Below are 13,002 nucleotides of genomic sequence, written 5' to 3'. Positions count from 1 at the left end.
TAATTTTGATAACGTCCATATTTATAGACAATAACCCATGGTAATTCCATCCCTCCCCCCACTTTCCTCTTTGCAACTCCACTTCCCATCATACCCCTTCCCCTTCTCAGTCTCTTTTATTTGGATGTCATCATCTTAGCCTCCTATTATGGTCTTCTGTTGGTAGTGTCAGGCATTGCAAGGTCATGGATATCCAGGCCATTTTATGTCTGGAGGGCATGTTGTAAGGGGTCCTAACTTTCTTTTGGCTTTTACATTCTTTCTGCTACCTCTTCTGCAATGGACCCTGAACTTCGGAAGGTGTGATTGAGATATTTCAGCGCTGACTCCTCTGTCACTTCTTCTCAGCACCATGGTGCCTTCTGAGTCATCCCAAGGTCACTGCCATCTGAAAAGAGAAGCTTCTCTAACAAAAAGTGAGAGTAGCATTAATATACGTGTAAGCACATTAAGAGAAGTGCTTACTGGACAGTTTGGTGAGCATAGTATATACATTCAGCCAGACTCCAGCAGATGCTACAGTCCTAGGGCTCATGTCTACCCCTGGTGTAGGTTATCAGTATGAGGGATGTATTCCCTCCCAGGGAGTGGGTCTGCAGTCAGATTAGAGAATGGTTGGTTTCTCCCATAAGACATGCCACTATTGTACCCATTGTCTCATTTGGCCTAGCTGTCCAACTTTAAGGCTTTCAGTGTCCATTGTTGAGTGTCTCCACTGGTGATTTCTCTTTCTGCCATTGCACTGCATGCAGCATGGCTTTTTCCAGCTTTCTGTCAGCTGGTCTACATAGAGATTTTCTTTTTTTTTTTTTTTTTTTTGCCTTTCCAAATTTTTATTTTTATACAATTTTTTGTATTAAAAAGAAAAGCACAATTACCACAAATTACAAAGGATGAAAGCAGGACTAGAATAATGAATGAATCACTTCAGCCTGGAAAGCAGATACTCTCAATAATATTAATGTTATAATATAAGCGCATTCAAGTATTTTACATTTTTTTTGTCCTTTTGAATGTGATATCCTAGCACATGGTAAGATAATGTACTATGAGCGTAAGGTGGAACCTTCTCCGCAAAGCCGATCACAAGTTTTCCTCTCCAGTGAGAAGCGGGCTGCAGTTCTCTTCTGCCTCTGCCGTCACCTCGGCTGAGGAGAGGGTGGGACTAGCAGAGCGCACGGACCCTGCACAGGAGGTTTCCTTGGGGCTCCCATCCAGAGGGTACATGGAGGAGATTTTCAAGTCAGCTCCAGCAATATTTTTCTGTTCCCTGCAGCCCAAGCATGGGGAGTCTTCAGCAATAGGGTCTTATCATCTATTCCTGGTGGAAAACCAACAGGCTCAGCAACAGCCTGTAATGATGAGGGCGTTAGGGATCTCCCTGGTCAACAACTCACTGGAAAGTATCCCATCCCTGGCACTGAAAATTTTCTAGTAACAATCTATGGTTTCTGGGTATTCCGTTGTCCAAAAAAGTAGGCTTCCATTTGACTTACTCATACCCTCATAGATTTTGATTAGCTCTCCAACCACCTTTCCTTTACTCAATCTCTTCCCCTGACTTTGCTTAGGCCTTTCCACCCCCATTAATCTCTTCTTCTACTTACATATATACATCATCCTATTAAGTCCCTCTCTTTCCTTTGCTCTACCCTTTATATCCCCTTGTTAACTTACTGGCCTCTGTTACTGAGTTTTCTTCTTTTTAAATTTTGCTTATTTATTTGACAGAGAAAGAGGGAGGGAGGGAGAGAAAGAAAGAGAGAGAGAGAGAGAGAGAGAGAGAGAGAGAGAGAGAGAGAGAGAATGGGAATGCCAGGGCCTCCAGCCACTGCAAACAAACTCCTGACATGTGTGCCCACTCTCCCCTTGTGCATCTGGCTAATGTGTGTCCTGGGGAATCGAACCTGGGTCATTTGGCTTTGTAGGCAAACACCTTAACCGCTAGGCCATCCCTCCAGCCCCATAGCTCATTTTTTAATTGGGTTGCTTGGTTTCTTATTATTTAGGTTTTTGAGTCCTATCAGATGTATGGCTGGCAAAGATTTTCTCCCATTCCTAGTTTGCCTCTTTGCTTTATTCAGTGTCATTTGTTGTACAAAAGTTTTGTAATTTCATGAGGTCCAGGTGGTTGCTCAGCAGTTTTATTTCCTGAGGAACTAGGGTTATATTCAGAAAGTCATTACCAATACCAATATGTTGAAGGGTTTCCTGTACTTTTTCCTTTAGCAGTTTCAGAGTTTCAGGTCTGATATTAAGGTATTTGATCCATTTGGACTTCATTCTTGTGCATGGAGAGAAAAGGATCTGTTCTCATCCATTTACAAATACATATCCAGTTTTCCCAGGACCATTTCTGAAGAGGCTGTCTTTTTTGGCATTTTTGTTGAAGATCTGGTGGCTGTAGTTACAAGGACTTATATATGGGTCTGCTATTCTGTTCCATTTACCTACATGTCTATTTTTTGTGCCAGTACCATGCTGTCCTTGATAGTATGGCTTTGTAATATAGGTTAAAATCAAGTATGATGATACCACCAACCTTATTGTTATTGCTCAAAATTGTTTTAAAGATTTGAGATTTTTTTGTGCTTTCAAATGAATTTTAGGATTGCTTTTTCCATCTCTGTGAAGAATACCATTGGAATCTCCTTTCTTTTTTTTTTCTTTTCTTTTCTTTTCCTTTCTTTCTCCCTTCGTCCCTTCCTTCCTTCCTTCCTTCCTTCCTTCCTTCCTTCCTTCCTTCCTTCCTTCCTTCCTTCTTTCTTTCTTTCTTTTTAGTTTTCGAGGTAGGGTTTCACTCTAGCTCAGGCTGACCTGGAATTTACTATGTAGTCTCAGTGTCAAACTCATGGCGATTCTCCTACCTCTGCCTCCTGAGTGCTGGGATTAAAGGTGTGTGCCGCCATGCTCGGTTTGTCATTGGAAGTTGGGTGGGGATTACATTAAATGTGTTGATTGCTTTTGGTAAGATTGACATTTTCATGATAATTCATTCTTCCAATCCAAGAACAAGGGATGTCTTTCCATTTTCTAGTGTCTTCTGCAATTTCTGTCTTGAGTGTTTTAAAGTTTTCATTGTAGCGATCCTTTACTTCCTTGGTAGACTGGGTGAAGCAAATTCTAAAATTCAACTGAGCAATATAGACATTAAATCAAAACCAGCACAGAGTATTTATACAAGCATGGGGATGAAACTAAACAGATAATCTAGTACAGCCAAAGTCTCTTAAGAGTGTGTGATGCCCCACGCCCTTAATCCTGTCAACTTGGGGTTGAGATTTCTAGTCTTAAATGGGCCCGTCAGTCCCAGCCCCCAATTGTGACTTCAGAAAAAGACACAGGCCTTAAAAATCAGAAAATATCAAAGGCAACAATAGTCAACACCAAAATACAGCTTATTTAAGAAGGGTAAAGCCAATCAAGAACAGGGCTGGAGAGATGGCTTAGTGGTTAAGGCACTTGCTTGCGAAGCCTAAGGACCCAGGTTTGATTCTTCAGGTCCCACGTTAGTCAGCTATACATCATGGCACATGTATTTGGAGTTCGTCTGCAGTGGCTAGAGGCCCTGGTGTACCCATTCTCTCTCTCTGTCTCCCCCTCTACATCTAATACATAAATAAAAAAAATAATAAAAAGACTGTATTATTCAAATCTAACACATAACCTTTCCTGGCTCTGTATAAGTAGGACCTGTTACCTTTTGGAATGGCTTCCAATGTCACAAATGCTGAGTTCCCACCTTGATCTCTGTAGGTGCTGGGCAGCTGGGGGGGAATGAGTTCTCTGAATGTTTAGGCCCTGACGGTTGGGAGACTTTTCAGAGTGCCTAGAGTTGTACCAGAGCTGCTCAGCTGGTCCTGTTTGTATTCTCCTTCAGCAGCTACTCAGCTGGTCTTTGATGACTTCTCCTTCAGGCTTCTTGACTTCGTGAGGAGGCTGATGTGAGTGGAAAATCCCTCACCTTGTTTCTCCTCCAGGTGCTCTGCATCTGTGGATCAGGGCTGCTGGCACCTTGCAGGAATTCTGGCTGGTTTCCTCCTTTCTGGAAGGTCTTGGTCTCTCCTGCTTCTCTGCTGTGGTTGACAATAACTTATACACCTTCACTTTTCAGTAGAAGAGGGTATTTTGCTGTGTTTCTGTTTATTTCCCTCCCTAGGCTGTTTTGGTGTGGCTAATATGCTGCCATGTTACCCACCTGATTTTTTTTTTTTTTTTTTTTTTTATTTCCGAGGTAGGGTTTCTGAGCTGGAATTCACTATTTCACTATGTAATCTCAGGCTGGCCTTGAACTCACAACGATCCTCCCATCTCTGCCTCCCGAGTGCTAGGGTTAAAGGCGTGCACTATCACACCCAGCTTTGATTTTTTCTTGAATAATCTATAACAGACCTGGCGGCACATGCCTTTATTAAATTAAATGAAATTAATTTAACTCCTTATTAAACAAAATTAATTTAATTTACTTATTTGTGAGAAAGAGGCAGACAGAAAGAGAGAGACAGACTGGGTGCTCCAGGGCCTTCTGCCTCTACAAACAAACTCCAAATGCCGACTTACATGGGTTCTGGGGAATTGAACCTAGGTCCTTTGTCTTCCCAGGCAAGAGCCTTAACCGCTAAGCCAGCTCTCCAGCCCCTAGCCCGGTTTTTTAATCCTGTATATTAAGGTGCAAGAAAATTGAAGATAACAAAATAAACATTTTACCATGTTATATCTCCTTTGAAAATCTGTTGGCAGTTACCTATCACCACCTATTTTTTTTTTTTAAGTTTAGAGACATGTTATTATTATTATTTTTTGAGGTAGGGTCACCCTCTGACCCAGGCTGACCTGGAATTCACAATGTAGTTTCAAGCTGGCCTTGAACTCATGGCACTCCTCCTACATCTGCCTCCCAAGTGCTGGGATTAAAGGTGTGTACTACCATGCCTGGATTTTTTTTTTTTTTTTGAGATTATTTTAAGAGAAGGTAAGAGGGGTTAGTATGAGGAACACTTGCCCATGAGAAGGCAGGAAGGGGTAAAGCCCTCACCTCCTATATTAAGTCCCATTGACATAGAACATTTCATAAGGCGGTTCTGTGTCTCTCCCATGATGCAACTCACTTAGATCTCCTCCAGAAACCTATCACAAATTTCATTACATTTGCAACTGTTTTCAGTTATGTTTATCCTCTTTGGAAGGACATAAATGAGCTGTATCAAAGGGGCCTGAATTTAATTACAGCCAAAAAAATAATTAAAGCTTGCTGAGAACTTGTGAGCAACACATGAAAGTGCTTTGGATTTGAGTTGCACAAGTTTTTTAAAAATATTTTATTTGAGAGAGAAAGAGGCAGATAGAGAAAGAATGGGTGTACTAGAGTTTCTAGCCACTGCAAATGAATTCCAGACCCATGTGCCACCTTGTGCATCTGGCTTGGGTACTAGAAAATTGAACCTGGGTCCTTTGGCTTTGCTGTCAAGTGCCTTACCTGTTAAGCCATCTCTCCAGGCCCTAGAATCATTCTTTAGATAGGGCCTCAGATAGGCCAGGCTGGGCTCAAATTTGCTACCTAGCTGAGAATGGCCTTGAACTCCTTGATCTACTTGTCTCCACTTCCCAAATGTTTAATCTTGTATCTATCTAGTTTTCTCTTGGCTGCATGTTGGTATCACCTGGGGAGCTTTACAAACTCTGGATCATTGAGCCTTGTCTGATTTCAATTTAATTGGTCAGAGGGCTGTATATTAAGTTTTCAAAGCACCTGCGGTGATTCAAGGGTGCAGCAGGGGTTGTATCCCACTTGGTCTAGGGAGACTTTAGTGATAGCCTTATGCAACTCTCCATTCTTTTCTATAACCCTTTTTGCTTTGTTTTTCGAGGTAGGGTCTCACTGTAGCCCAGGCTGACCTGGAATTCACTATGTAGTCTTAGGAGGGCCTCAAACTCACGGCTATCCCCCTACTTTTGCCCCCCCCCCCCCCAGTGCTGGGATTAAAGGCCTGCATAAACTTTCTAGTCAGACTATATCTTACTGTGTATTCATTTGAGAGTATATACATCCTAGGCTGAGCATCTTCAGTCAGGCATCACAGTTCTGGGTAGACATTCGAAAATGCACAGCGGGAGGATGAAATTATTGGAAATCTCCCCCCTCACCCCCGCAAAAAAAAAAAAAAAAAAAAAAAAAAAAAGCCAGTCTACATGACGCTTAGCCAGGTCTGGAACCTGTGGAACATGCCCACGGGCATCTCAGCAAGAGAGGGCGGTGCAATGAGCGCAGGCTGACTGGGCAACGCAGGTAGCTCGGACCTGGCGATCACCTTCCGGCTACGTGAGATGCCGCCAGCGACCACATCTGGGAGGTGAGAGCAGGGGGTGCCAGCGTGCCCACCACAGAACCAAAGACCGCGTCTGTTTCGGCGGGAAGCCCCGCCCCCAGAAGCGAAGCCAACCAGAAGGTCGCAGCCAGGCAGACAGAAACAATCACCGCAGACCGCCTGGCGCAGAGCGGGGCGGGCCATCGACTGCTCCGGCTCGACTGGCCGGCCTCGCTCTGCGGCGGTAACGGTCGCGGGGGCGGGGCCAGATGTCGGGGGCGGGGCCAGGCGGCCGCGGCTGGGCGGGCTGCTGCTGGGGGCTGCTGGTGGACTGCGGCGGAGGCGCCGAGGGTGAGTGACGCCGGGGCTCCGCCTGAGTCGGGCTCGCGTGGCCGCAGGGCTGGGATGGACCGGGTCCCGGCTGCCCCTCAGCGCGCCGTGACCCCACGCGTGGGAGCAGGCTGTGGTGCCCACGTCGCCCGGTTATCGCGAGGGTTAGCCGGGCCGTCACTGAGAGCCCGGAGCCGGGCTGCCCTTGGGGCGAGCTGTGCGTCCCGCGATGACTCCATCCCCAAGGGGCTCCCAGAGGGCGGGGTGTCTGGGGTGGGAGAGACGAGCCTCCTCTGCGGGAGGTAGATCCCTGGACTCTGCTGTTTATCCCGCGCTTCCCGAAGTCAGGGCCAGCTCTGCCGCCAAGGCGGGACCTGCTTGATGATTTTAAAGATTTGTTTTTGTTTGTTTATTAGACACACACACACACTGAGAGAGAGAATGAATGGGCGCTCCAGATCCTCCAGTTTCTGAAAATGAACGTGGGACCTGGGGAATCGAGCCTTAGGCTTCCCAGGCTAAGCCATCTCACCAGCCCATGCTCTGCTGATTTTAATGTGGAAAATGTCCGATGGCTGAGACACCTTTAAGGCAGAGGACGATCAGGAAGGGTGTCCATTATTTATTACTTATTTATTTACTCATTTTGAGGTAGGGTCTCACTCTAGCCTAGGTTGACCTGGAACTCCCTCTGTAGTTCCAGACTGGCCTTGAATTCACAGTGATCTTCCAACCTCTGCCTCCCTAGTGCTAGGGTTAAAAGTGTGCGCCATCACAGTGCAGGCATTGGTTTGAATCCTTTACATGAGTTTATCTTTTTTTTTTTATTATTTTTTTATTTGAGAGTGACAGGCGGAGAGAGAAAGAGGCAGAGAAAGAGAGAGAATGGGCGCGCCAGGGCCTCCAGCCACTGCAAACAAACTCCAGATGTGAGCGCCCCCTTGTGCATCTGGCTAACGTGGGTCCTGGGGAATCGAGCCTGAAACCGGGGTCCTTAGGCTTCACAGGCAAGCGCTTAACCACTAAGCCATCTCTCCAGCCCACATGAGTTTATCTTTTATTTTATTTTATTTATTTTGTTTTTTCGAGGTAGGGTCTTACTCTAGCCCAGGCTGACCTGGAATTCACTATGGAGTCTCAGGGTGGCCTGGAACTCACAGCAATCCTCGTACCTCTCCCGAGTGCTGGGATTAAAGGCGTGCGCCATCACGCCAGTTTTATTTTATTTTATTTGTTTTTTTTTTTTTTTTTCAGGTACGGTCACGCTCTGTAGCCCCGGTGAACCTGGAATTCACTATAAGTTTATCTTTTTAAATATCCAGGATTGTCAAGTGGATTTGGGCATGCATGGACCTTCTGGGGAAGGTGTTTTATTGGCTTTTTTTTTCTTTAATCTCAAAAGTAGGTTTTGTTTTGTTTTGGTTCAAAACAGTTTGACTCCATGTAGGAGATTCCATTTTTCCTTTGGAACATTAAACAACAAGTTGTGACATTTTTGGAATAGAGTTTTTGTTATTAATTTTTGCTTTGTTTTTGAGGTAGGGAATCATGTAGCTCAAGCTGGCCTCAAACTTAGTATGTGACTGAGGATGGCCTTAAATTTGCACTTCTTCTGTCTCCCCTTACTTCCCAAGTGCTGGGATTATAGGCATGCAGCACTACAGCCAGCTAAAAATAATTAAATTTTAGTGTATGCTATATTTAATAGATTTTTCAGACCTTTACTGGACAGTTTAATAAAGAGCTCTTGGGAAACATGAATTGTCCTGAATATGTGATTATTCTGCTAGGTATTGTGGCTGGCACTCAATCCTACCACTCAGGAGGATTACTGTAAGTTCAAGGCCAGCCTGGGTTATATAGTAGGTTCTAGGTCAACCAGGATTGCATAGTAAGAGCAGTCTCCAAAGCCAAAACAATTTCCTCCCACCTGTTTTATTGTCTTACTTATTTTTATCTGTGAGCAAAGTGAGCTGGAAGGTAGGTGTGCCAGGACCTCTTGTCATTGCACGTGAGCTCCAGATGCGCACATCACTTGTGCATCTGGCATGACATGGGTAGTGGGGAATTGAATCTTGGGCCAGCAGGCTTTTCAAGCAAACATCTTTAACTACTGAGCCATCTTCTCAGTCCTTCCACCAGCCCTTGATCCTTTTCTCTCAGCCTGCCAAGTGGTGGGATTACAGGTATGTGTCACCATACTTGGCTTTCCATGTTTTTGCTTTTTAAATAATTTTTTTTTCATTTATTTATTTGTATGTGAGAGAGAAATAGGCAGAAAGTGGGCATGCCAGGGCCTCCAGCCTCTGCAAGTAAATTCCAGATGCATGCACCCCCTTGTACATCTGGCTTATGTGGGCCTTAGGGAATCAAACTTGAGTCCTTTGGCTTTGCAGATAAGCACCTTAATCACTGAGCCATCTCTCCAGCCCAAATTTAAAAGAAATAATTTATTTATTTGAGAGAGAGAATGTGTGTTTTTGATTTTTTATACTTGAATTTGTCATGTATAAACCTTCTGCTTCCCCATGCCCTCACTCCATGGTCATACTTCAGGTATGTTATGAGACTGTAATACTACAGTTTCCATCATGGCCCTGGGAAGCATTTGGTCTCTTCCTATGATGTTCAAAGCTCCAAACTTGTTTTGTAATAACAGAAAGTTGAGGAAAAGCTACACAAATTATTGACACATTTGCATTAATAAAGAGATTATTTGAAAGCTTTGTGATTGAATTCTTTTTTTTTTTTTTTTTTCATGGTAGGGTCTCACTCTAGCCCAGGCTGACCTGGAACTTACTCTGTAGTCCTAGGCTGACCTCGAACTCATGTGATCCTCTACCTTTGTCTCCTGAGTGCTGTTATTAAAGGTGTGCACCACCATGCTCAGCAGCTTTGTAAATTTATTATAGTAACTTGAAATATTTACTTTTGGAAAGCTTACTGATTTTGGTGTAAGTCGCTTAAGAACAGTACAGAAGTCACAGACAAAACCTCTGAAAAAGAGGACTTGAACGCAGGTACAAATGAGGAATAGTGCTTTTGAGGGTTCAGTGGTAGTTTGTCTGAGGGTGTCTGGCAAGTAGTATGCCATCTTTGAAGCCACCGATGATTATAGATTGGATCCCCAGTAAATGTTTCCACAAAGCAGTGAGGAGAAAGCTAAGGGAAAGAGGAGAAGCGAGTGGGCTTGGATGGAAGCTTTAGATGGTTCACACTGCTGCGGTTCTCTAGGCTCGGATTCAGTTCTTGTCTGTACTACAGGTGCCTGATTTTGGGGTAACTCAGGTTTATTCTTACTAATGAGTTACACAGTTTAGGGTTTTGACTGCTATCTTTTAAAAATATCTTTTGTTTATTTATTTGATAGTGACAGAGAGAAAGAGAGAGAACAAGGCAGATAGAGAGAGAATGGGCATGCCAGGGCCTCCAGCCACTGCAAACGAACTCCAGATGTGTGTGCCCCCTTGTGCATCTGGCTGTATGACGTGGGTGCTGGGGGATTGATCTTGGATCCTTAGGCTTTGCAGGCAAGTGCCTTAAGTGCTGAGCCATCTCTCTAGCTCCACTTGTATCTTTTTGAAACCTAGATGAAGATCCAGTTTTGGGCTGAAGATTCATTTGGTGATCATTTCATTGAGATTAACTTGAATAACCAAGTGTAAAGTGCAAGAAGAATATACTATGGCTGAGGTATGTCTCATGTTCCAGATGACTTGAAAAGGATCTGATGTTTACTGAGTACTGTAGTAGGAACACTACATATTTTCCTTTGGACCTTCTGCTAATCCTGTGAAGTAAATAGTTCAAACTAGGTAAGAAATCTGAAGCTCAAAGAGGTTAAGTAACTGAGACAACACAGATCGATGCCCACCAACTCTTAATAACCACTTCTACACTGCTGTGTGCCAACCACTGCTCTGTGTACTTTATATATTAAGTCTTCAACTCCCCAGTAGTCCTGTGGGCTAAGTATTTTTATTATCATTTACTTTTAATCTTTTTAATTTTTTTTTCCTAGGTAGGGTCTCACTCTAGCTCAGGATGACCTGGAATTCATCTGTAGTTTCAGGGTGGCCTCGAACTCACAGTGATCCTCCTACCTCTGCCTCCCGAGTGCTGGGATTAAAGGTAATCTTTTTAAATTTTTAAAAAATATTTTAGTTTATTTGAGAGAGAGTGAGAATGGGCATGCCAAGGCCTCCTACTGCTGCAAATGAATTCCAGACATATGCACCACTTTGTGCATTTTGGCTTATGTGAGTACTGGGGAATTGAACCTGAGTCCTCAGTCTTCACAGGAAAGTACCTTAACTACTAAGCCATCTCTCTTTTTATCATGGGGGAAGGGCTGGGTATGTTTATTATGGTAGAAAAGACTTCTCCTTAGGAATTTTAACAGACAGGAACATTTTCCTGGGAAAACAAGACACTACTATGCTAAGCCATCTCTTGAGCCCTATTTTTAATTTTTTTTTGTTTTTTTGAGGTAGGGTTTCACGCTAGCTCAGGCTAACCTGGAATTTACTCTGTAATCCTCCTACCTCAGCCACTCAAGTGTTAGGATTAAAGGGGTATGCCACCACACCCAGCTTTGAGCTCTATTTAAAATTTTTTTTTGTGTTGTTTTTTCCAGGTAGGGTCTCAGTCTAGCCCAGGCTGACCTGGAATTAGTCTGAGGGTGGCCTCGAACTCACGGCGATCCTCCTACCTCTCCCTTCCGAGCACTGGGATTAAAATGTGCACCACCACTCCTAGGTCCTTTTTCTTTTGTTGTTATTGTTTTGAGGTAAGGTCTCACTCTAGCTCAGGCTGACCTGGAATACACTATATAGTCTCAGGGTGGTCTTGAACTCATAGCAATCCTCCTACCTCTGCCTCCCAAATGCTGGGATTAAAAGCGTGTGCCACCATGCCTAGTCCTATTTTTAATTTTTAACAGTGTCTTACTCTAGCCCAGGATGGGATTCATCTCTTTTTTTTTTTTTTTTTTAGTTTTTCAAGGTAGGATCTCACTCTAGGCTAGGCTGACCTGGAATTCACTATGGAGTCTCAGGGTGGCCTCAAACTCATGGCAATCTTCCTACCTCTCTGCCTCCCTAGTGCTGGGATTAAAGGCGTGTGCCACCATGCCCGGCTGGGATTCATTTCTTCTCCTCCTCCTCCTCCTTTTTAATCTCCAATACTCATTTTATATTTACTTTCTTTTTGCTATTGAATTTTTTCTAATTTATTGATAACTTCCATAATTGTAGACAATAACCCATGGTGATTCCCTCCCTCCCCCCATGTTCCCCTTTGCAACTCCACTCTTCATCATACCCCTCCCCCCTCTCAATCCGTTTATTGGACAGAAAGAGGGGGAGAGAGAGAGAGAGAATGGGCACGTCAAGGCCTCCAGCCACTGCAAACAAACTTGGGACTCATGTGCCCCCTTGTGTATCTGGCTAACGTGGGTCCTGGAGAATTGAACCGGGGTCCTTTGGCTTTGCAGGCAAATGCCTTAACCGCTAAGCCATCTCTCCAGCTCGAGATTAACATTTTTAACAGTTCTTACCTGTTAGGCTCAAACTCTTGAGTAGTTTAGGATGATGTTGAATTCCTGATCCTTCTGTCTCTTCCTCAAAGTATTGGTGCAGATATGCACTACCATGTTTCTTTCAGGGCCTTAGTAGTTTATTTTTATTTTTCTTTGTCTCAATTTTTTTTATTTGCATGTATGTGCATGTGCGTGGCATGGGCTATGGATATCAGGATCTCTTGCCACGGCAAATGAATGCCACTTTTTGCACCCAGCTTTATGTGGCTGCTAGGGAGTTGAACCTGGGATGGCAGTCTTTACAAGCAAGCATCTTTAACCACAGCCCTGCTAATAGTTCTTGGTAGCTCCCTTGTTATCTGATACCAGTTTCTGTCCCAGATCTGAAATCAATCATTTCTTTCTATTTATTTATTTATTTATTTATTTATTTATTTATATGCAAGCAGAGAGAGAGAGAGAGAAGAGAGACAGAATGAGTGTCATGACCTCCAGCCACTGCTTATATGGGTACTGGGCAATGAAACCTGGATCCTTAGATTTTGCAGGCAGGCACCTTAACGACTAAACCATCCCTGAAATCAATCGTTTTTTTTCATCAGGCTGACCTGGAATTCACTATGTAATCTCAGGGTAGCCACAAACTCATGTTGATCCTCCTATATCTGCCTCCTGAGTCCTGGGATTAAAGGTATACACCACCACACCCAGCTCAATCATTTCTTTAAGATGCCATGGTTTCTTTTGGAGGGGAATAGTTATGAGATGATAACCTGTATACTAAGCATCCTGAGTCTAGCAGAGACAGTATCACTCTACCCTCATGTG

At 43.9% G+C, this 13,002-nt stretch overlaps 1 protein-coding gene across 2 annotated transcripts in view; it reads left to right on the top strand.

The window, feature by feature from the left end:
• The first annotated feature begins 6,595 nt into the window (after positions 1–6,595).
• Cep70 (centrosomal protein 70) overlaps positions 6,596–13,002 on the top strand; it is a 54,122-nt gene continuing 47,715 nt past the window's right edge. The window contains exons 1-2 of one of the 2 annotated variants that reach the window (XM_045137014.1): positions 6,596–6,656; positions 10,226–10,328. In XM_045137014.1, coding sequence (XP_044992949.1) covers positions 10,320–10,328 — 9 coding nt within the window. In that variant the 5' untranslated portion in view covers positions 6,596–6,656; positions 10,226–10,319. The remainder of the gene's footprint in view (positions 6,657–10,225; positions 10,329–13,002) is intronic. The other variant, XM_045137015.1, reaches the window with a different exon arrangement.

Source organism: Jaculus jaculus, chromosome 17 (assembly GCF_020740685.1).
Source record: "Jaculus jaculus isolate mJacJac1 chromosome 17, mJacJac1.mat.Y.cur, whole genome shotgun sequence".
In the NCBI taxonomy this organism is placed as follows: domain Eukaryota; kingdom Metazoa; phylum Chordata; class Mammalia; order Rodentia; family Dipodidae; genus Jaculus; species Jaculus jaculus.
This window is presented reverse-complemented; position numbering and strand designations above follow the sequence as displayed.